The sequence below is a fragment of the Pogona vitticeps genome, chromosome 4, assembly GCF_051106095.1.
Source record: "Pogona vitticeps strain Pit_001003342236 chromosome 4, PviZW2.1, whole genome shotgun sequence".
NCBI lineage: Eukaryota > Metazoa > Chordata > Lepidosauria > Squamata > Agamidae > Pogona > Pogona vitticeps.
The window spans coordinates 140400606-140423480 of NC_135786.1; the positions used below are offsets into that span (position 1 = coordinate 140400606).

Below are 22875 nucleotides of genomic sequence, written 5' to 3' on the forward strand. Positions count from 1 at the left end.
GATGCCCAGGAGAACCTTCATCACTCAGGAGGAACAGAAAATGCCAGGCCACAAACCCTTGAAAGACAGATTAACCCATTTGCTGTGTGCCAATGCCACCAGCAATCTGAAGGTCAAGCCTCTGCTGGTGTACCACTCCCAGACTCCTTGTCAGTTCCACCAAGAGAAAGTTAACAAGGCCACACCGCCTGTCATGTGGAGGGTCAACACAAGAGCTTGGATGACAAGACAGCTGTTTCTGGAATGGCTCTATGAAGTCTTTGCACGCACTGTGAAGAAATATCTTTTGGACAACTAGCCTCCTGAGAGGTGCCTTCTTCTGATGGACAATGCCCTGGCACAACCCCATCCGTGGTGGATGATACTGGTGAGGATTTCATCAGGGTCAAGTCCCTCCCCCCCCCCACAACACAACACCTCTTCTGCAGCCCATGGACCAGCAAGTGATCAGAAACTTCAAGAAGCTGTACACAAAGGCACTCTTCACCAGGTGTTTCAATATCACCAAGGAGACGTCCTTGACCCTGAAAGAGTTCTGGAAGACACATTTCAATGCCCTCCACTGCGTCAGATTCATTGACAAGGCCTGGAAAGATGTCACAACTTGGACCTTTAACTCAGCCTGGAGGAAACTGTGGCCAGAATGTGCCACAGACAATGGCACTGAGGTGACTGATGCACAGGTGGTGAGGGACATCATCTCTATGGGTGAAGGAATGGGTCTGGATGTCAACAAGGAGGATGCAGAGGAGCTGGTTGAAGACCACAAAGAACAGTTGACCACAGAAAAACTTGCAGAACTGCAAACAGAGCAGCAGAAGGCTCTTGCGGAGGAGCTTTCCTCTGAGGAAGAGGAAGCACAAGTTAGTAAGGAGATAAGATCCATCTGCAAGAGATGGAACAAGTGCCAGGAATTCTTTGAGAAGCACCAACCAAACAGGACTATGACAGGAAGAGTTTTGGACATGATGAACGACAACGTGGTCAGCCATTTCAGAAAGGTTCTGCAGCACAGGTCGAAGCAGGTGAAATTGGACAAACCTTTCACCAGAATGGAGCCTGTAGCCAAGAGACAACGACAGGAAACCCCTGGAGAAGATGACCCAAAGGAGGGGACCTCTACCTCCCAGTGATGACCATCTCACCACCCACCTGCCTGTCTTCCAGCCAGAAGTCACTGTGATATCCTACAGAAGACATCGAAAACTAAGTGACCTCTGTTTTGTTTAAAAAGGTGTTGATAGGTGAGTTTAAAATGTGCTTGGTTTTAAAAGATGTTTGGTTTTAAAATGTTCTTTGTTTAAAAGGTGTTTGGTTTGGTTTAAAAAGATGTTTGATTTAAAAGGTGTTTTGTTTAAAATGTGTTTTAGACTCAAAACTCTCCCCCCCCCATTCTCTTCTCTCTCTCTATCTTCTCTCTTTTCATGCTTAACCGCACAAACCTTTGTCTAAGGGGTGTGTGTGCCCCAGTGATGACCTACTTTCCTCTTTTCCCCACTGTCCCCTCCCTCCCTCCTTTCCTGCCCCTTTTTAACCTAAGTCATCTTAGGTTAAAAGAAGAACATTATCTAGCCAGTAGAATGCTACATGTAGAGATTTACCAGGACCCCAAGTGCACTGATGGCAGAAATCACTATACTGCTCCTTTCTTAATTTGTGACATCAATCACAGGTGGGCAATCTCTTTCAGCCCCAAATTCCATATTCACTGTCTTCCTTCTTTTATAAAGCTGCACTTTGGTGCAAGTTCTTTGAAAGGCCACATGCACAGGCTTCAGAAGATTTCCCCTCCACTCCATATGAAGAATATTCAGTTGCAAGGTATATAAAAGGCACTTCCTCAGTCCTCTGATTTCTAGCAGATACTTCAATCATATCATTCGCTGACTGCCACTTCTCTCCCACTAAATGTTTCCTATGTTGCTATTTTATATATACTGCTCTCTTCCAGAGAGATGATACATGGCAGTTTGTGAAGCAGAATTTTTAAAAGTAGAATTTTCTTATTAATTTACTTGCACTAAAATGGTATTGGAAAAATACTCCCCAATATCATCCTCAGTTATTGCTTTTTGTTAGTTTGTTTTTTTGTTTTTTTGGTGGGGAGATGCTAGTAGACATTTATAGGCAAATGGATAATTGAATGAAAAACATCCCTGTGTAGTGGAAAGTGCACAGCACACAGTTACACTGCACTCACTGATGCTGCAATATTGGCAATTTACATAGCCCAAACGTGTCCACTGATACAATCAGATCCTTTGCAGCAAGTAATTTTAGGTGCCACTACTTTCACAATTTATCCCCAGTTTGTGTTGGAATTGGCATGGTTAAAATCAAATTATTAACCAGTACCCCCACAATGTAAAACTAAGTGCATGGAAGCTCCGTCTTTTTCCGTGGGCATTTGTGTGTGTTTGCTAAGCTGGCAGGGGTGATTTATTTTGCACCAATTCAGCTGGCACAACTTTTGTGATTGTCCCAATGCAAAGGGGCAGACATGGGCATGTCCTACGCTAAGATAACAAGGACAGAAATGTGTCTAGTGATGTATATCATTACAGTAGGATAATCCCCTCAAGTAGTGCCTCTTGTCTATTAAAAATTTCTCTCTCCCTCTTTCTCCTCTTTTTTCTTTTCTTTTTTTCCATATGCCTGTCAAGTTTAGCACTGTGCCAAGTAAGTGTCACACTGCTAAGGCTGCCTTGCTTACTGCTTAGTTTGTTTTCTTTCCTCCCGAAATCAATTTGAGAGAGAATCTGCCTTCTTGTCTCTAATCTGAAAAGCTAGCCAGGACATAGATTAAACCGACAAAGCTAGTCGATTTCACAAGAAAGTAGTTGCAATAGGTTGATAAGGTGTTAAATCAATTCAAAGTTAGGTTACTTTCTGAAAAAAATATTAACAGTGTAACTCCTCACTACATGGAAACACAGAAGTTACTACTGTTGTATGGAGAATGAGGATTAAGTCTTCCCAATAAATATGCTTAAAGTATTGATATCTGACCCGTTTAAAAATCTACAACACCAACTGTGCAGTATGTCGCAGTGCAGTCATACTCTTAGATAACATTAAGAACTTTTGTAGCAATAATCTGCTGTGTGTAAAGCTGAACATAATAAAGCTGGCCATGTGTACTGCACATGGTACTTTCTTGCACAGGTTAGGACAACAAAATTTAAAAGGCAATGAACAAACAGCATACAAAATTGACATGGCTACATCCGGCTTCATCCATTACGGGAGGCATGCCTTAAAAACGTCCAGGAAGAAAGTGTCAAAGGCAACAGCTGGTTGATGGCGAGTAAAGAGATAAGCAACAAGAAGTGTGCCACTAAAAACTTTTAGTTAGAAGTAGGTCCCACCAAATGCAACCAATTCATTCCTCTACAAAATGATTTTAAAATGCCTGCCTTGGTTTCAGAAATAGACTGCTCAGAGTGGGTTAAAGAAATTGAACAGTTTGTGTTCAATTTAAAATTTAAAATACTCCATATATCACAGATCCTTAAGATCTGAAATGAAAGGGGAAAAAGTTATCTGCATAAGAACGTTCAGACACAAAACATCTTAAAATGAAAGGTCAAACTTCCTAAAAAGGATAGGAAAAAGCTGTGTGAACCCACACTTTTTCAGTTATTACTGAGAACAAGATCAAGTGAGAGGTTGAATAGGGAAACTGAGAGGGAAAAGGACAAGGTTTGGCCATGGCTGTGCATGCAGCATCCCAGGTCTGTTCTTTCAGCCCTCAAACCCATCAAAAAGTGTTTGGGGGGCAGGGGAGGAAAGGAAAGGGTGACTTGTCTATTGAAGCCTCCAGGGGCAGTGATTTACATTTTAAATAGGTAACAGCCATCTATAGTGCTTGAATACTCATTATTCAAAACCAAAAGTGGACCTTCATACATTTTTCATTTTCTTTACAAAAATACTTCCAGATTTTTTATTTATTTATTTATTTATTTATTTATTTATTTATTTATTTATTTATTTATTTATTTGCTTTCTATGCACACTCTTAATCCTCTGCAATATTCAGATCATTTTGCCTTGATGTCATGATGGGCAGCATTTCCTCTCCTAACCATTTCATTAAGCTGGTCATGTTGCTATTTTGTATGGTGCCCCCCTTTTAATGGATACCTAGTTCTACTCTACAAGGTTAAAATATTCCATGAGCTAAATGTATGACCTATGACTGTTCTTTTCACAGGTGAAAGTGTTTTCATACACCAAGTATTACATTTTCATGTAATTTATGTGAACATCTTATGCTTAACAGGTGGAAAAGAAACATCTAATACAAACAAACTTTTTGGCCAACATTATTTAACAGCAACAGCAGCTTTAAGCCTCTCCTCGCTTCCCAACAGCATGTGTCTGCAGAATGTGGAAAACAAACCAATGACATGTTCCCACTAATGCAAATTTTCTATTTAAACCACAGATTGATTTAAAGAAAAGCTTCTTGCAACTACCCAGCCATTGTATGTTTTCCTCATCAAACTTTATGATACTGAAATGTCTGAAGAGCTGTCAATTCCTTATTTGTACAGAAGCTGGAAACAGAGCTGAATCTTTAGCATTGCCATCTCCCACATCTGCACAAGAACTCTGGCTTTGAAAACACCCCCACAAACACAATTCATAAAACTACCTGTGCAGGTTCTTTGCACTGACATAACAAAAACGGCCACAAGGCTAGGCCAACTCTCACTGAAGGTCCACAGTGCCAGGCAGTTATACAAAAATGGGTGAGGAAAAGCTCTGTTTACAGCTTCTGTACAAATAAGGAAATGACAGCTCTTCAGACATTTCAGTATCATAAAGTTTGATGAAGAAAACATACAAGAAACCTGGTGAGGTATGTGTGTAATGTTTGAGGAAACTCGGTATCTTAAAAGGCTTGCAGGTATGATAGGATTAGTCATTACTGAGAATACAGATAAGCCCTCAGTCGGTACACCACAGGACAAAAAGCATTTATATACACCAATCATTACGCTGTGCCAAGTCATCAGGTGGAAGGAAGTTAAATTTAATCCAGTTGTCTGGATCTCATCCCCCAGCCATTTATCCAATATCAGCTTCACTACTAAACAAGCTTACAAACACCTACACCCTTGGACGATTGCTCTGTGCACCTGAAGAAGCGGGCCAATGCAGTGCAATGTTGTGCATGTTTACTCTGAGGACCTGTCCCACCGCGCCCACTAAGGCCGACTTCAGAATCCAGCGAGTCTGGGATTGCAATCACAGTCCACAAAAACCTGCACCCCAATAGAGTGGGTGTACCAGCGTTTGACTTGCCAAGGCAACCCTTACTTCTTTTGCAGTACAAGAGACCAAGGGGACCACCTCTCTGTGCTGTAGAAGAACAGGCAGGAATCTGAAAGATTAAACCCACAAAACAAGGGGGGGGGGACCTCCCGAGAAAAGTCCCTCTTTCCCCCCAGGAGCAATCCGTTCCCCCTTCCTCGGAACAAAACGTCTCCTCGGGTGAAGAGGGGCTTCCCCCTCGCCCTCTTCTCTGCTTACTGCGGGTTGCGACGCTCGGGCAGGCGGCGGTGGAGCGAGATGCGGTCGCTGAGGTAGATGTTGATCTGGTGCCGCCGGATGCTCTCCTCTTGGCGGCGTTGCTCCACCTCGTCCAACTCCAGCCGCGCCGGGCGGCCCAGCTCGCCTAGTTCCGTCTCCGCACCCAGCGGCGGCTTCTCGTAAACGGGTCGGCCGAGGCGCCGCTGGGCAAGCTCGGGAGGGAGCGAAGGCAGCGCCGCGCCTCCAACGTTTGGGCCGGGTTCCGAGTCCGGAGGCCCCCGTTGCCACAGCAACAGCAAGCCCAGCGCCCCGAGCCCCACCAACAAGGCCGCGGCCACCGCGAGCGGCCCTCCTCCGCGAGGAACGCGGCCTCGCCTGCCCCGCCGCATCCCAAACCTTAGACGGAGACGGGGCTGGCCCCAGGCCCCCTCCGGCAGCCTCCGCAAGAGACGGCCGGGAAGGGAGAGGCGGGACCGCCCGAGGCGGCAGTAACGGCACTCGGGCACAGAGAGAGAGAGAGTGAGAGTGGAGGGCCCGCCCCGTCACGCCGGGGACGCCTGGCCTGGCCTGGCTCAGGCAGCTAAGCGGCTCTCCTGCTGGGCTGCCCACTTCGGAACTTTGCTTGGGCCGTGACTGGGCAGGAGGGAGCGGAAAGGCCGAGGCGGCCGCCGTTTAGGGGGCCGCTCGTCATGCCGCCCCCGGCGGAGAGTCGCCAAAGGAGAGAGCGGGGGCGAGCAGGGAAGAAGGCTCTCCGCTCCCTTAGCGCTTCTTAAGAGACCACTAATTAGGGCGGGGGGCCCTCGTCACCCTCCCAACGTTCGCATTTATTTTTATGTGTTGTTAATCTAGCATTGGAAATGGCTAGCTGGCCCAGTGAATTAGGCCAGAGTTTGGAAATTCAATTACCACTGTCAGTCCCAGAAGAACCCGCCTGGGTGGCCTTGGGCAAGCTGCACAGTCCCATGGTGCCCCCAGTGTCTTCTCTACCTAGACAACTCAGAAAAGGATCCCCATCAGTCAGAATTGACTTGTTGGCCCATAGCTATTATTATGTAATGAAGCACTTAGAGGGATTCTGTGTCAATTACTTAAACTGAATATGCCTGGATTTTTGTTATTGCAATACTAATGAGGTATTGCTCCACAGAAAGGTTGTTGCCCCGGACAGTAATAAAAGCCAAGCATCAATGATATTGACAGATACTTATATTCAACATTTTAACAGACTGAGGCTGTAATTACACTGGCAAGCGAATCAGAGAGATCTGGCTTTGCTGAGATTTGATTCACAGCTGATATTAACAGCTGAATTCACAATCAGTGATCATACAGGTTGTGGGCTGATTCGGGAGTTCCTTGATCATATTCGATGCAATGTGACTCGCATTTCAGCCCACAGCCTTCCCTTCTTTCCCTCTGTTGATCCTTTTATGGTTCTCTGTCAAGCCACTTCATTTTGTAAGGATTGTACAGTGTTCCAGAAAAGGTGACAGTGTTCCAGAGTTTTTAACATGAGCAGAAATACCACATACCACAATAATGTCTTGCATTTCATGGGTAGTTTGTTTTGTTCATAATTAAGAGGCCGGGTAGGTGGGGCTCGTCAGCCCTGGAAGGCAGCCCATCTAGGAGAAGGAAAACTCCGACTTCAAACCTCCACTGCCTTGTGGCTATATCCACTTATGGAAAGGGCTTCAGGAGATAACCTCGAGGCAAAATCCGGAGCCGGAGTCCCGGAGGCAGTTTATATCATTCCGCCAACTCCTGCGACGTCACTGGAACCAATTGTACTGGCTCTTGCCTTTCCACTGGACAATTTCAGTGACGTGGAGAGGGGGGATTTGCTGCTTGGGTAACAGCCTATCCTCCATACTATTTTACCCAGGCTTCGTGCTCTGGAGAGGACACTCCAGCTTCGCATACAGCGTCGAAACAACATGGGAAGTAGCAGTTACCGGTTATAAGTCCTTGCTCAATTGGCGTAGAGCATGACGCCAGGGGCTACTTCTGACGGTGGGAGAGGTCATTACACCTCACCAGGTAGATACCGCCCGCCTTAAGCTGGGCAGCCCCCAGCCAGTACCTCAACAGATGGGAAACCCTGACATCTGAGCGTTCAGCCTGGAGGCAGGCACTGCATCATGGCCTCTCCCAATTTGAAGCGACCCTTGCCCAGCAGGCCGAGGCAAAGAGGAAATCACAAAAGCAGCAAAACCAGGGAGCTGGACAGGGGACAGATTGGATTTGTCTTCAGTGTGGAAGGAATTGTCACTCTCGAATTGGCCTCCTCAGCCACACTAGACGCTGTTCCAAGTCCTCCATACAGAGCACGCTACCATAGTCTTTCGAGACTGAAGGATGCCTAACTAACTAACTAACTAATTAAATAAATTTTTTCTCATCCAGATATGATCTTGCACTTTATTAGTACATCAATACTACTAATAAGGCAATCTAGTGTTTATTTCATATATGTAAAAAAAAAGTCAGAGGATACTGGGGGAAAGAAAATGATAACAGGTGTTCCTATGGTACTGAATATGCCACTCCAACTGCCTAAGTCACCAAAACAGCACCCACAGACATGCCCCCATCATTACAAGAATGAATCAACTGAAAACATGGGGGAAAGTCCCTTCAAATTGTTCCAGCTTTAAAAAAAAGTAGAAGCACTCAGCATCAGAGGAAAAAAGGCCACATTGGGCAGCAAAAAGGACCAAGCCAATTTGAATCAGCCTTTGTGTCTTGTGATCAGAAAAAAATACTTCAAATCAGTTCATGCTATAACTACAGCAAATCCTGTAATATTTGACTGTGTAATCATAGCCTAAGTTAATCCACATGTGCTACATTCATAATTTTGCAACCACTCTCACTCCTGGCCTACAAATCTATGCTGGAGAGAAAATTCAGGTGCTGGTTGGTCTGCACCTTTGTACAAGGGAGAGTTTCAACAAAAGTGAAAGCCTTTTTCTTTTGGGGTGGAACCAGAAGTAAAAATGGATGGATAATATTTTTGTGTGGATGGCCTCTGTCCCACATAAAGGTCTTTGAAAGAAAGATAACTATATTTCATTTTAAAGCTGCTATCATAAATATTTCCCTTTATCATTCCTTTGTTCTGCCAAAAAGAGGGGGAGGAGAAAAGCATAAGAAATGGCAACACATAAAAGCCAGTGTCAGTACATTTCAACTTCACAAAACAGCCACTGATGTCCAAAGTGACTACTGTATTATATAAGAAAAAGCATTACAAAAGGAGATCTGAGAGGAAAGTAGCTGAAGTAAAATTCCAAAGCTTCAGGGTGTGTCTAGAAGTTTAAATAAAGATCCTGGCTTTTAGCCAGAAAGTTACTTTCTTTTACATCACTCAAACCTTAGTGCAACTTCCTGAAAATGAAGATATTTTCATTTCTCCTTTAAAGGCAGCAGCCTACTATTGGTATAAACTGACATAGTTACATGAACCATGGTTGCATATTGGTTACATAAATCAAAATGTTTATGTAATCAGTATTTTGAATGCTCATTACCAGCATTAATAATGTCACTGTCACTTTGAAATTTTAGTATCTGTATTGGTAATGTTATTGTCAACCTGTTTCCCATTTTGTTGGCCCCCAACTTATTCCATGGACATTATATATGAACCTGTGGCCTCAGTTATCCTGCTGTTTGTATGCATGGTAAGGAGGACATCCACAACAATCTTTTGAGCAAGTACACTTTGATCCATGACAGTGGTTCTGGTAGCCTTAAAGGAGCCACAACACTTATTTTCCTTTGTTTTTCATGTTGTAACAGACTAACACAGGTACCTTTCTGAAAAGATTTATTTCAGTGTGAATTTTCATGGTGGCGCAAGACTTTTTGTTGGTGTTCACATGCTGAAATAGCTCTGAAAAACTCAGGAAAAGGTTGCATGGTTGTGGAAACAATACAACAGGTGACACTTTTAACCAACTACTAAGAATATAAAACAAATACAGCTCTGTCACTAGAAATATTTTCAAAGAGGTAGCCCTGTTAAATTTTATAACACAATAGAGCACAATATACACAATGTACATAATAGTGGTGGTGCTGCAGGACATGGTGGCGCTGCAGGACATGGTGGCGCTGCAGGACGTGGTGGTGCTGCAGGACGTGGTGGCGCTGCAGGACGTGGTGGCGCTGCAGGTTAAACTGCAGAAGCCTCTGTACTGCAATGTCAGAAGGCCAGCAGTTGTAAGATTGAATCCACGTGACAGAGTGAGCCCTCTCCCGTTGCTTGTCCGAGCTCCTGCCAACCTAGCAGTTCGAAGCATGCAAATGCAAGTAGATAAATTAGTACCACTTGGTGGGAAGGTAACGGCATTCCGTGTCTAGTTGCCCTGGCCATGTGACCACAGAAACTGTCTTAGGACAAAACGCTGGCACTATGGCTTGGAAACAGGGATGAGCACCGCACCCTAGAGTCGGACACGACTGGACTAAATTTAAAGGGGAACCTTTTCCTTACATAATAGTGGGGTTGGGGGCATGAAAGAGATGAGGGGAAAATAATAGATTAGTAATGAATGTTCATAGTGACAATAGTTTCTCAATACTGGTAATGAAGATTGATTTGTAAGATACCCTGTTGAAAGATGGAGTAGTCAGCTCATCTGTCCCTTAATATGAATGATAATCTCCTGTGAAACGTAGTTAGATGTTTTCAGGAAGTTCTGGTTAGGCTGGAGCAGTGGTTCCCAACTTTGGTCCCCAGATGTTCTTGAACCACACCTTCCAGAAATCCTGGCCAACACAGCTAACTGTGAAGGCTTCTGGGAGTTTTAGTCCAAGAACAAATGGAAACCCATGGTTGGGAACCACTGGGCTAGAGTTAGGTCAAGAAAAACAGCTGCTTCTTTATAATTACACTCAGGGCTGACCTTCGGGTAGTGTGAGTGGCACATAAGTTAAATAAATAAATAAATCCAGTATATTAACATCCTATAAACCCCTTGTCTTTCTTGACTGTTCTTGACATATATTAAAAATCGAGAAGTTAGCCCACTTGAGTTGTCTCATTGTTGAAAATAGTATTTTCCATGTAAGTCCTAATGATTACCGTATGATACTGTTTACATATTGATAGGGGAGCCCGTGCCTTTCCTTCCATTAATGAAGGCGGTCCAGCAGGGGGGAAGGCAGCTCTTGACTCGGGGGGAGGCGGCGGCGGGGTCAGTGGTGCCCCGTGCCCTTGCCTTCCCGCAGGCCTTGCCGCGGCTCTTCTCTCTGGTGGGCGGCTTCAGCAGCGCAGCCCTCCCCGGCGGAGCGTGGAGAGAGCTTGGCACTCGGGCTGGGCGCCTCCTTCCCTCCCTCCTTCCTACAGGCGGAGCGAAAGGAGAGACGGCCGGCCGAGGGCGAGCCGGCCAGGCGTCAGGGCCGCCGATGGGGGACTGCGGAGTGCCTGCTGGCGTCCAGCTGCTGCTCCGCGCTTGCGACCAAGGCGACTGCGAGTGCGCCCGGAGGCTCTTGCTGGGACCTCCGCCGGCCACCGGGGCCGCTGAAGAGGCGTCGGCGGCGTCGGGGGAGCCGGGCAGCAGCGGGACTGGCCCTGCCGGCGACATCCCTCCCGGCTCCGTCCCCGTGGACTGCACGGACGAGGCCGGCAACACGGGGCTGCAGTTCGCGGCGGCCGGAGGCCACGAGGAGTTGGTGGGCTTCCTCCTGCGGCGGGGGGCGTCGGTGCAGAGCCGGAACCACTGCGGTTGGAGCCCCTTAATGCAAGCGGCCAGGTTAGCGCGGCGGGCCGGTGGGGGGGGGGGCGGCGGCTTCAGCCCGGCCGGGAAAAGCGGACCAGGGCCGTTGGGGCTGCTTTTGGGGATAACTTGCGAGCGCGCCGCCTCCAGCCCCCCAGATCCGGGTAAACTGGCAAGCGGGGTGGCTGTGGGTGAATCGGTGCCAATCTGCCTTTCCACGCCCAGCAGCCCTCCGCGAGGGAAGGCAGGCCTGATGTACTATATAGGAATGCCTCAACAATGTCAAATGGCGCCCTCAGCTGTTTTTATTTTTTTTAATGTAGGTCTGGGTTAATTATTTCCCTTGAATGGGTGTGCATTAGAAGTGTGCAGATCTTGGATTTGGACTACCGTTCCCAAAATTGCTGCTTGGGAACACGCAAATTTGCATGCATCTGATTTAAATCTAAACGAACGTTGTAAAAGAGCGTTAGTATAGGTGACTTCTGAGAGGCAAGATAAATCTCCTTGTTTTAGTGGTACGAAACCTGCACTCTTAATTTTTAGGTAAAGATTTGCAATGTACATTGTGTTAATTTTTAATAAACCTTGGGGGAGTGGAGATAATAATTATAATAACCATGTGTCATCATGTCAATTCTGAGTCAATGCAACCGTTTTCAGAGTTTTCTTAGGTAGACAATACTCAGAGGTAGTTTGCCATTTCCTTCTTCTGGGGTGCCCTGAAACTGTGCAGCTTGTCCCTGGCCACACAGGTTGGCTCTGCTTACAGGAGGCACACTGGGGAATTGAACTCCCAACCTCTGGCTCTGAAGCCAGATACCTAAACCACTGAGTCATCCAGCTAGCTCCTGGGACCCAACAATTTAAATGTAAGAAGACTGGACAGGAGAATGGTTTACTCTCCACTTGATCCTACTAATATCAAACCCAGGGTTGTCACATATGTGGGATGATCTCAAGATATTGAAGAGATAACGTAAAGTGTAATAAGAAATGCAGCTTATTATTACATGGACCTGGGAGTTCTTTACATATGCTGCACTAGTTTTTTACATTGATAAGGAAATAGTGGGGCTAAAATCCTCTTGGTATTCACAAAGAGATCCTAAGTTGCTTCAGCTAGTTGATGAGCTGTTGGACACATGTCTGGCCAGGTGCCTGATCACATGCTCAGAATGTATACCAGCACCTCATCAATTAGCCTTAGTCATTGCTGATTACATACTCTCTCCACAAACACCAATAGGATTTTTACTGATATTTCTTACATAGAAAGAAATATGCTTTCATCCTTCTATGTGTCCTAATCTTTCCTTCTCTACTTTTTCCTCCAAAGGTTTGGGCATCTAACTGTGGCTCGCATCTTGCTGGAAAATGGTGCTGACCTTAATGCACAGAATAAATTGGGGGCCAGTGTACTTACCATGGCCTGTAGAGGTGGCCACATAAGTGTAGTTAAATTTCTGCTGGAATCAGGTGCTTATGTGGACAATTATGACCACTTGAGTACTGGTTTGGACAACAGTAAAGAAGAATTGCCTGCTATCACACCTCTGATGGCTGCTGTCCAGCATGGACATGAGGCAGTAGTCCATCTTCTTTTGGACTGGGGAGCTGATTGTAATTATACTGTGAAGACAATGGGCTGGACTCCACTGATGTTGGCAGCTGTTAGTGGAAGAGTAAGTTTGGCCCAACAGCTTTTGAACAAAGGAGCCAATCCTGACCATCTGAATGCACTGCATAAAACATCGTATGAAATCGCTGTTGACTCCAAACATGAAGACATGAAAGATTATCTTGCACCATTGACAACAGTTAGACCCCAGACAGGTATGAATTGCTTCCCTCTATTTTTTTCTCCCCTTTTATGGATATCTACATAGCTATTATCTTCAAATAATCAAACCAACAAACAAGAAAGGCACAGTTTTGTTAAGGAGATTATGACCGAGAGTGTAGGTCAGAAACATTCCTGTTTTTGGACTACAACAACCCGAAGCTCCTAGATATATTGCATTGAGATTCTGAGATTTTCATTCCAAATGGTAAAGAAAGGGCAAAATTCTCTTGATTAAATTAACATAGAAGCCAATGATGTCATCATCCGGCACCGGCACAATTTAACTTATTTTAACTGAAAGCTTTCTGTCCCCTCCCTTTCATGTTTTGAAATTCCCCAAGGCTCTCTGTTGCTCTGGGAAAGCCTTTGGGAGCCTTGGGATGGCTGGTGGCAGTGTGTGTGTGACTTTAATAAAGGCTACTCCCCTGAGGCTTCCAAAGCCTTCCCCAAGGTAAAAGGGAACCTTGGAACCTGAAAAGAGGGACAGTAGGAAGCATTCAGTTAATTTAAATTTTGCCAGCACCAGGTGACAATGTCAGTAACTTCCACAGTGTTTATTTGCATCAATAGGGTTTTGGCCAGTGAGTCCACTTAGCTTGAGCATCTAAGCCAACTCAGAGAAGGAAGGGCAGAGCTTGGAGAGATCACATTTTGGGGCTATAAAACTCTTGAAGTCCCACAGCCAACATTGCCCATTATCATGACTTTGATTCCATCACAATTGTAAATTTCTTATAGTACTACAAGATATTATCTCTACTTAAAGTATTTTGGTGCTACATTTTTGTTCACCTTTCTTTAATAAAAACATTTTAAAAAGAGATTTGGATGATGCACAAGGTTGCCTCTTTGCCCCATCACCTTCTGCTTTCTCTTCCAAAGAATGCTGTGAAAACCTTTGGGGCACTGCAGCCCAATCTTATGCATATTTGTTGAAAAATAAGTTCTAGTATCACCAGAATCCTGTATTTTTAGATAAATAAAAAAACAACACAATTTAATTTTAACACAATTAAGCAACTAAAAAAGTGAAACAACGACAGAAAAATCATCCCACAAGTTAGCATTTGTGGATGGTGAGGCAGCAGGTCTCACATACATACACTACATAAAGGCAGAGCAAACAATTAAAAAGTTACTTTTATATGTACGAATGATTAGCCCAAAGTATTCTCGAAGGCTTTCATGGCTGGGATCTGATGGTTGTTGTGGGTTTTTCGGGCTCTTTGGCTGTGTTCTGAAGGTTGTTCTTCCTGATGTTTCGCCAGTCTCTGTGGCCGGCATCTTCAGAGGACAGGAGTAGGAACTCTGTCTGTGCTCTGTTGTAGTTTGTTGGACAGTAGGATCTTTGTTGGATAGTAAGACTTTAAGGTCAATGAACTCTACCCAGCCACAAGGACCAGCGATCATTGCACACAAAAACCCGGCTAACAACACCCATCAATCACAGTGACAGATAATCTCTCCCCCTTATCACAACAATACATCCGCAACAAAAACAGGCTGATCACCATAATCACCCAATCTCCTGAATAGGACAAAAGTTGTTCCCACAGCTATAAATACTCAACTATCCAACAAACTGCAACAGAGCACGGACAGAGTTCCTACTCCTGTCCTCTGAAGATGCCGGCCACAGAGACTGGCGAAACGTCAGGAAGAACAACCTTCAGAACAAAGACAAAGAGCCTGAAAAACCCACAACAACGATTAGCCCAAATTTATGATACTAATTTTTCCGTAAGAGTCAAATACCATACTTTCTGCAGCCATCCAGATATTGTAAGATTATTGCCTATTTTCTAATTAGTAAAAGTCAGCATTCTAGTTGGTAGGCAATGACAAAGAAAATTTTGATCTAAATGCCGATTTTCATCAATAAATAATTACAGAATACCAATCACTGGGTCACTTTTTATGGGTAATAATATACAATACAATAAAAATCAGTTTCTAAAAATCACAAATTATAGGACAAGGCTTCTTAATTGTAGGCAGGTACCACATTGATCACAATTCTTCCAACAATATGAATCCTATTGGTTACTGACACCGGCATTAATTGTAATGACATAAGTTTCAGTGGTGAATTGTCAGTAGCTAATGAGTCACTAGATGTAACCCCCACAGTATGCTAAGTCAAGCAACTGGTGTGTAGTGAGAAACACCAAGCAACAATTTGTTAATTAGTAGCACTTCACCACTTTGATTTATATCATTGCTTAAATCTGGATTCTGGCCACTATTTTCAACAGGACTTGCCCCCAGGTAAAGTGTGCAAGGACTGTAACCTTACACTAATTAAACCAGATTCTTGCTATGTAAAATCTTTCCAAGATACTGTATCCTCATTCTAACCCAATGGTTATTGTAGTAGCTTAAAAAAATTAGAGAATTTTGTGTATAAATGGAGAACAGAGGTCTGTGCTCCTCAAGAAACCATCCACTGTGATAAACACATTAAAATAGGTTTTGATCACCTATTTTGAAGTCGATGTAGTGGCCCACTTTCTTAAGTTTAAATTGTATTAATTTTTACAAGAAAATATAAATATTACTACAAACATAGTACAAATTATGTTAATTTTGAAATTAACAATGGGAAACAAATAATCATCAATGAATTAAAAGAGGAAAAAGAAATAAAGGGGTTCATTCGATATTGGGCTAGATAATAAAACAATAATTAGGTTCACTCCACACAATTCATTTAATTTACATTATATATAAATTAACTCTAAAGAAAATTGGTTTATGTTCAGTAGGTCAAAACAAGGTGGCTATCTCAGGCAGCAAATGGTGGAGGTTGTTGGGGGGGATGACAATAATAATGTCGAGCTATTCCTCCTGAGTTCCACCAAGTGAAGAAAATCACTTGCTGGAATTTTCCTAAATCCTAAACTTTCTAACCTTGTTTGCTGTTCCTGGGGGTGGCACACAATACTGTCTCATCTCTGTGTATTAAAATAAGATTTGGCTGCCACTCCAGTGGGCTTTTGCATTTGAAATACAGGAGAGCATCTTGTTTGTTATACCTTCATCAGAAGAAATAATATAGTTTCTTTCCAATTATTGCTTGACTTACAACTCACTGCTTCTTAGCTCTAGTGCAGTGATGGGCAACTTCTAGAGGCCTGGCGACTGCATATGTACGTTGGGGGCTGCCCTTGCATTTCTCACCCCCAAAAATTTCTTACAGAAATAAGGGTTTGGAATGGAAATATTCCCTTGCATCTGCTAGTGGCCAATCTTAAAAACAAACAAGAACATTGGGGGTAACGCAGGGGACTCTCATAATGAGGCAGAACTGTTTCCACTCCCTCTAGAAGGGGCGAGGGACTCTGTGCTAATTTTTTTCAAAATGGGGGTGGTAGTGCCGGGACCCTGGGGGCATTGGGTCAGTATGGAGACCCCAAGGGTACATGAAGCCCACAGACTTCATGTTCTCAACCCCTGTTCTAGCAGCAGCACAGATCAGTAATATACAGAGTGTTTTTTCAATGTCTTGTGGCAGTTGACCTGATGTCAATATTAATCTTCAAATATGTGTATATGAGGTACCTGATATGAAATCACTTTGATAGTTATATTCTTTTAGCAGAAATAATTCTAGTTGTAGTGCTTCTTTGTGAAGAGGCTTAATTTCTTAGGGTAGTGAAGGGGGCAGCTCTGTTTACAGATCTGTAGAACTGATTTCTACACCGAAGTATGCCTGGGGGTGCTTTCAAGATAAAGAAGCATCATCTGAGCTTTATAGCTTTCACATTTCCAAAGGAATTATTTGGAAAGGGATCATTTGTGTGTCCGGTCTATTGCTGCCAGCTACCATTATTGCTGGAAATCAATTATTTTCAGCCTATTGAAGGGCGCCAAGACTATTTCCTGGCTTTTTGCCTGTCTCTAATACACTAATCAGTCAGTCAGAGACAGAGAGATATCACTTTTCTTTTCTTTTTTCTTTAGTGATCTAGCTTTTCTTTTTAAAACCCTCACTCTCATTCCCTTACTCAGTTATTTCCATGGCAAGGGTATGTGAGGACTTCATAAAGCAACTTTTGTGGTCACTTGAAGAAAAGAGTTACCCAATGTGATGTAGTGCAGTGGTCCACAACCTTTTTGATACCGCGGACTGGTTGGGGGAGGGACGTGGTCCATGTGTGGGGGGCACCCCCGCACTCGCATGCGTGCGCGAAGGGGCTGCGATAGTTCGCGTGGGCATGTGGGCACTCATGTGCATGCTTAAAGGGGCAGGGGTGCTGACATGGCACTCATGCACATGCGCAAAGGGGCTGTGTGGGTGGGCATGGGGGAGCGCAGGGGGGGCGGAAAATCTGTCTCCGCAACCCAGTCTGGCCAAGGCCACGGACCGGCATGGGGATGGAGACTGGGGGTTGGGGACCCCTTGCGTAGTGGATTGAGTGACAGAGTAGGACTGAGGAGACCTGAGTTCAAGTCCTTGCTCAGCCACAAAAACTCACATGGGCTGTGTGGAATCAATAAAATCACTCTTTAAATAATTCATTTACCTTGAAAGCCTTATTCAGGTGGCTATTGATCCAGTTTCTACTTGAGGGCAGGTACATAACACAAAAGGAAAAGAGGACATGTAAGGCGGTGTTAGAATTATATGTAGGGAAGTACTGTATGTCAGCTGTAAAAAGATACTGTATAGGATTAAATGCTGATCTCTAGGAACCTCCTCTGATCTAAAGGGAAGGCCTGTCGCTCGGTCGCAGAGAACATGCATTGTATGCAGAAGCTATTCAGTTCAAATTTTGGCATCTCAAAATAGGAATGAAATAGACTCCTGGGGCTTCCTTTGAGGTTGCTGCGGAAATTACAGGTGGTGCAGAATGCGGCGGCCAGATTACTCAGTGGAGTGAAAAAATTCCAACATATTTCGCCCACTCTGGCCGCATTGCATTGGCTGCCCATCAGGTTCCGCATCGACTTCAAAGTGTTAACGCTTACGTATAAAGCCCTAAACGGTTTAGGGCCTCGATACCTGGCGGAACGCCTACTCCCACCAAGTTCTACCTGGGTCACACGGGCGAGCCAGGAGGTGAGGCTGAGGAGCTTAACGCCGAGGGAGGCCCGAAAAGAGAAAACAAGAAATAGGGCCTTCTTGGCGGTGGCTCCTCGCCTTTGGAATAACTTACCTCCTGGCATTCGCGGAGCTCCATCGCTGGGCACCTTTAAGAACCTATTAAAGACTTGGATGTTTCGGCAGGCCTTCTCTCCAGATTACTTTTGATTTTCTTCTCTCCTTTATTGTTTCCCTATTTTTAATTGTTGTTGTAATTATGCTGTTTTATGTTATTGTATTTTATCTCTGTTGTTGGCCGCCTAGAGTAGCCCACCACGACTAGATAGGTGGGATATAAATTAAATAAATAATAATAAATAATAATAATAATAATAAAACCATGACAGTCACTATCAGTAATACTAGGTTAACTGGGCCAAAAGTCTCTTCTGGATAAAGCAGATTTTTGTGCTCCTGGGAGCCCAATCCGACCTGGATTATATAGTTCAGTAAACACTGCCATCTAGGTACTTCTTTCAATCTCATTTTCCTTCTTTAGTCTGCTGATGACTGATATTTTTTTTGTACTTTATCTTTCAGCTATCTCTTTATTCTTTTCACCTCTACAATCAAAATCTCTGCCTTCATCCATTGGTGCTGCTTCTCCTTTTCTCGTCCGTTCTCCCTGCTCCAGCAATCTTGATGACTCCTTGGCTCTATTAGTACAAAAGATTGCTTACAAGCATGTAGGACTAATTTTCTACTGGGGCTGTTGGTTTCTGGTAAGGCGTGCTGTGCTTTAGAAAATGCACAGCCCAGATACATGCTTGTGAGTCCCTCTTTGCCTAGACCCATATGTTCCTCTTGTTCAGATTACATCTTCGCTCAATCTTAAACAAGGCTGCAGGTGTGGGAAGTGAGTCTGCTGTGGACCATATAGCCCCCCCCCCAGGCCTTTTGTATTCTCCTTTTATGGCAAGAATCCCATGAAGGCTCTGATAAGCATTTTTTCCAGTCCCCAAAACACGCCTGAAATTTGCACTAACAAAATCAGGCAGAAAATAATGTGGCCAAATTTCAACAGCAAACCAATTAAAAACTTCATTGTTTTGTGCTTCTTGCAGTGATTTTTTTTAAAAAAATAGTTGGATTTGTATGAGCCTGCAGCAAGATCTGGGGAATAAAATTGACCCCTAAACTGACTGAAGTTAACCTACCTCTACGAATTCTGGGAGAAAAAAACTTAGGTTTCCTGGGTCATATAATACAGGGGTCCCCAACCCCAACGGTCCGCGGCCCAGTGCCGGTCCGTGGGCTTCTTGGAACTGGGCGGTGGAGACTGATCTCTCTCCCCCCCGCACGCATGCACGGTGGGCATGTTGCGCTCCCCCAACAAACACAGGTGTTCCCCCGCACACAGAGCCTACCCTCCCAACTGGTCCACAGTCCAAAAAATTTGGGGACCACTGATGTAATAGCTGTTTTAAGATGGCCAATGTGTGACAACCTGGGTAATTCCAAGATCAGATAAGGGCTTGATAATGCCCTGACATGTAGAATAAGCCACATGATACGGTCTGATGTGGGTTCTAACGTATGAGTGCCTCCTAGAGATAGGAATATTCTTTAAAAAAATCAAAAAGAAAAAAACTATGATTCTCATAATATCCCTGTCAATAGGACAATAGTTATTCCAGTTGTTGGATTCTGAGAATTGTGGCCCCAAACAGTAATACTTCTCACTTCTATTTCATATTTATGACATTTGTGTGTTGTGTGCAGCGGCTGAACCATGAAATAAGACCTTGTCATTCATGGCTGCAGACACTAGTTTTGAAATTTGGTAACATGGTTTATTATTGATCTCTCCCTGCCCCAGGTATTTCTTTTCCCCTCAAGCTTTGTGAGATGGTCCCCCAGTAGTCTTTCTGGTGAAAGAAAAAGCACTTCATCAAGCAAACAATCTCAGTCCCAAGAGGCTAACAGAGAGAGACTGAGAGAGCAAGAGCAGGTAGCGCTCTCCAGCGGTCTTTAGAACAGTCTAGTAGTCTTTATCAATGTCTTTTGTCACAGGATACTATAAGCCTTTGGTTTTGGTATTGGTAATTTAAAAATCCAAAGAGAGAGGTTGAGGTAACATTGTTTACTAATAATACCTGCACTGAAGCCTTTCCTGTTGTAGTACAAGTTACATATTTTTCTTTCTTGTTTTCCATTCCAGATATGCACAAGAGGCAACCTGATATCTTCCATGCTTTGAAAATGGGTAAGGCTTCTAGAAAGTTATTCTTAGCATATCTGGTAAAGGCAGTGTTTTCTACCCTTTTGAAGTCTACATCCCTCCTTCTAATAAACATAAAAATCTCATGCCCCCTTTTTCAAAGCTGCCTTCCCCAGTAATTTTATGTGGAATTCTAAATATCCTGGCTAAAAACAAATCAAAGCATTCATACATTTAGAATAAAGTCATTTTTCTTCAGCTTTTTCAATATTAATTTAATACATAGGCTCTGCACATAGAACACTATCCTACAATGTAACTCCTCTAGATAAAGAAAGAAGAAGATAAGTAGATGTGGTGCTGCCTATCATGGAATTATGCAACAAGCTGCAAATTAAGAAAGCAATTAAGAAAGCAAATTAAGAAACCACCCAGTTTTCCAAATTAAACAGGAATACGAGATAATGTTTCTTCAATCCATACATATGCTTTCTGAAATTCTGATGTGCCCTCCACAAGTGGGAGGATGCCCCACATATTCATAACACTAGTTTTAGAGGTTGGTTTCTTTTGGTTTCTAGAAGTCTTCAGCCCAGTATAAAACTGATAATAACTATAGAACTAAATACTCTTGATGGAGGCTATCTTATTCAAGTAGCTATCTATGTTATTCCAGTACTTTTTACTTGTACACTACATTGTATTGTTTAAAAATCTCTCCTAGATGGTTTGTTGTTAGAAATAAACATACACTTTTTTCCGTTACCTGAAATGTTTATGTGTTGCTCAGTGTCAACTCTCTCCATAGGGAACTTTCAGCTGGTTAAAGAGATAACTGATGAAGACCCAGCACAGGCCAATGTTATTAATGATGACGGTGCTTCACCACTGATGATCGCAGCTGTAACAGGACAGTTATCCCTTGTACAGCTACTTGTTTCAAAAAATGTAGATATTGATAAGCAAGATAATATTCATGGCTGGACAGCACTAATGCAGGCCACTTATCATGGGTAAGTATCCCTATTTTCCTGCTTTGAAGTAAGAAAGAGTGTTTTGTTTTGTTTTTACCCCTGTTGCTATCTTTATTATCACCCTTACCAAAGATGTTGTGAGATAAAAATATAGGACTGCACTCTTGCCACTAGTTCTTTCCCTTATACATCTACAGTGGCAAGGAGTTCTAGATACCTCCTCATTTGGTGTTTCTTACCTCCTATCCACAGAATATTTGCATATATCATTCTTATGAACATTAAAGCCTCTGAACCTAAAACAATGGGGTAGGTGATCATTTGGCCCACCTAATCCAGGAAATAAAATAAATGTGCAGTTCAAACCTATTGTATTGGAATTTCCAGCACACATACCAATATTACATCTACTACCTTGAAAGTTTGTACCAATCTTACAGAATATAGCAGAGGGAAATTGTTGATGTTAGACTTATTTTAGCTGCTGAGAATGTTACAGTATTTGTAAAGCTCTGTTAAGGCCAACTCAAGATGTATTGGCTGAAATCCTGTTGCATAGTTATGCAAATAATGTAGCTTTTGGAGTGAATCAAGAAATTTACATGTGTCTGTTGCACACTGAATCATACATCTTTACATACAAGAAATAATACCAACAGAGATTTCTTAAGGCAATTTGTGTCTGAAAGTAGCATGATTTGAATATCTGTGCAACAGGTTTTTATCCATTATCTAAAACCAAAATGTCATCACTAAACTCTGTTTAGGCAGAATAAAGCCATCTTTATTCAACCTGTAATGTTGTGATTAGCAACCACACAACTCACAACAACTTCTGATTTGTTTATTCATTAAAGAATCGGATCACAAGTGGGTCAGTCTCCTCAGTTGAGATCACAAATTCCTAACCTTCCTCTCTCTTACCTCAGATGGGTGGTTGTGTAAATGGCGACAAAAATATGATCTCTTGAGAGTATATTCCACAGAGATCATCTGAGTGATGCTAGGTGGACAGCAATAGCGGTAGTGCAGATAAAGGTGGAGTTAGAAGGCATAGAAAGCAATGCTGAGTGCTTTCCAGCATCCTCTCCTAATCTAATCTGTATTTTATATATGTGTGACTTACATTCTGTTTCCTTTAAAGAAATAAAGAAGTTGTTAAATATTTATTAAGTCAAGGAGCTAATGTCAACTTGCGTGCTAAAAATGGATACACGGCTTTTGACCTCATAATGCTGCTGAATGATCCAGGTATTTTCGTGCATCTCTCCTCCGTATAGTGTTTCTTGTAAGATAAGTGTTTTGTCTTCATTGAGATGTTTGAGTTGCAGAAAGCTTTTCAAGTACCTATTGCATGACTTTATTTTAGATGCAGAACTTGTGCGGTTGCTGGCCTCAGCCTGCATGCAAGGAGACAAAGAAAAGAATAAGCCAAATAACAAAGCAGTTGCACCGTTAGCCCGAAATAAGCAATCTGTGGATATCCCAGTGTTACCTGATGACAAGGGGGGATTGAAGGTATAGAAACATAATACCTTTCA

At 43.3% G+C, this 22875-nt stretch overlaps 2 protein-coding genes across 2 annotated transcripts in view; one reads left to right on the forward strand and one right to left on the reverse strand.

Annotated features, from left to right (window-relative positions):
- GALNT12 (polypeptide N-acetylgalactosaminyltransferase 12) overlaps window positions 1–6046 on the reverse strand; it is a 49551-nt gene extending 43505 nt beyond the window's left edge. Inside the window, exon 1 of the mRNA XM_072998476.2 lies at window positions 5542–6046. Coding sequence (XP_072854577.1) covers window positions 5542–5930 — 389 coding nt within the window. The 5' untranslated portion in view covers window positions 5931–6046. The remainder of the gene's footprint in view (window positions 1–5541) is intronic.
- A 4847-nt stretch (window positions 6047–10893) lies between these two features.
- ANKS6 (ankyrin repeat and sterile alpha motif domain containing 6) overlaps window positions 10894–22875 on the forward strand; it is a 31276-nt gene continuing 19294 nt past the window's right edge. The window contains exons 1-6 of the mRNA XM_072998475.2: window positions 10894–11303; window positions 12607–13103; window positions 20361–20405; window positions 21169–21373; window positions 22479–22585; window positions 22704–22852. Of these exons, the coding sequence (XP_072854576.2) occupies window positions 10957–11303; window positions 12607–13103; window positions 20361–20405; window positions 21169–21373; window positions 22479–22585; window positions 22704–22852 (1350 nt within the window). The 5' untranslated portion in view covers window positions 10894–10956. The remainder of the gene's footprint in view (window positions 11304–12606; window positions 13104–20360; window positions 20406–21168; window positions 21374–22478; window positions 22586–22703; window positions 22853–22875) is intronic.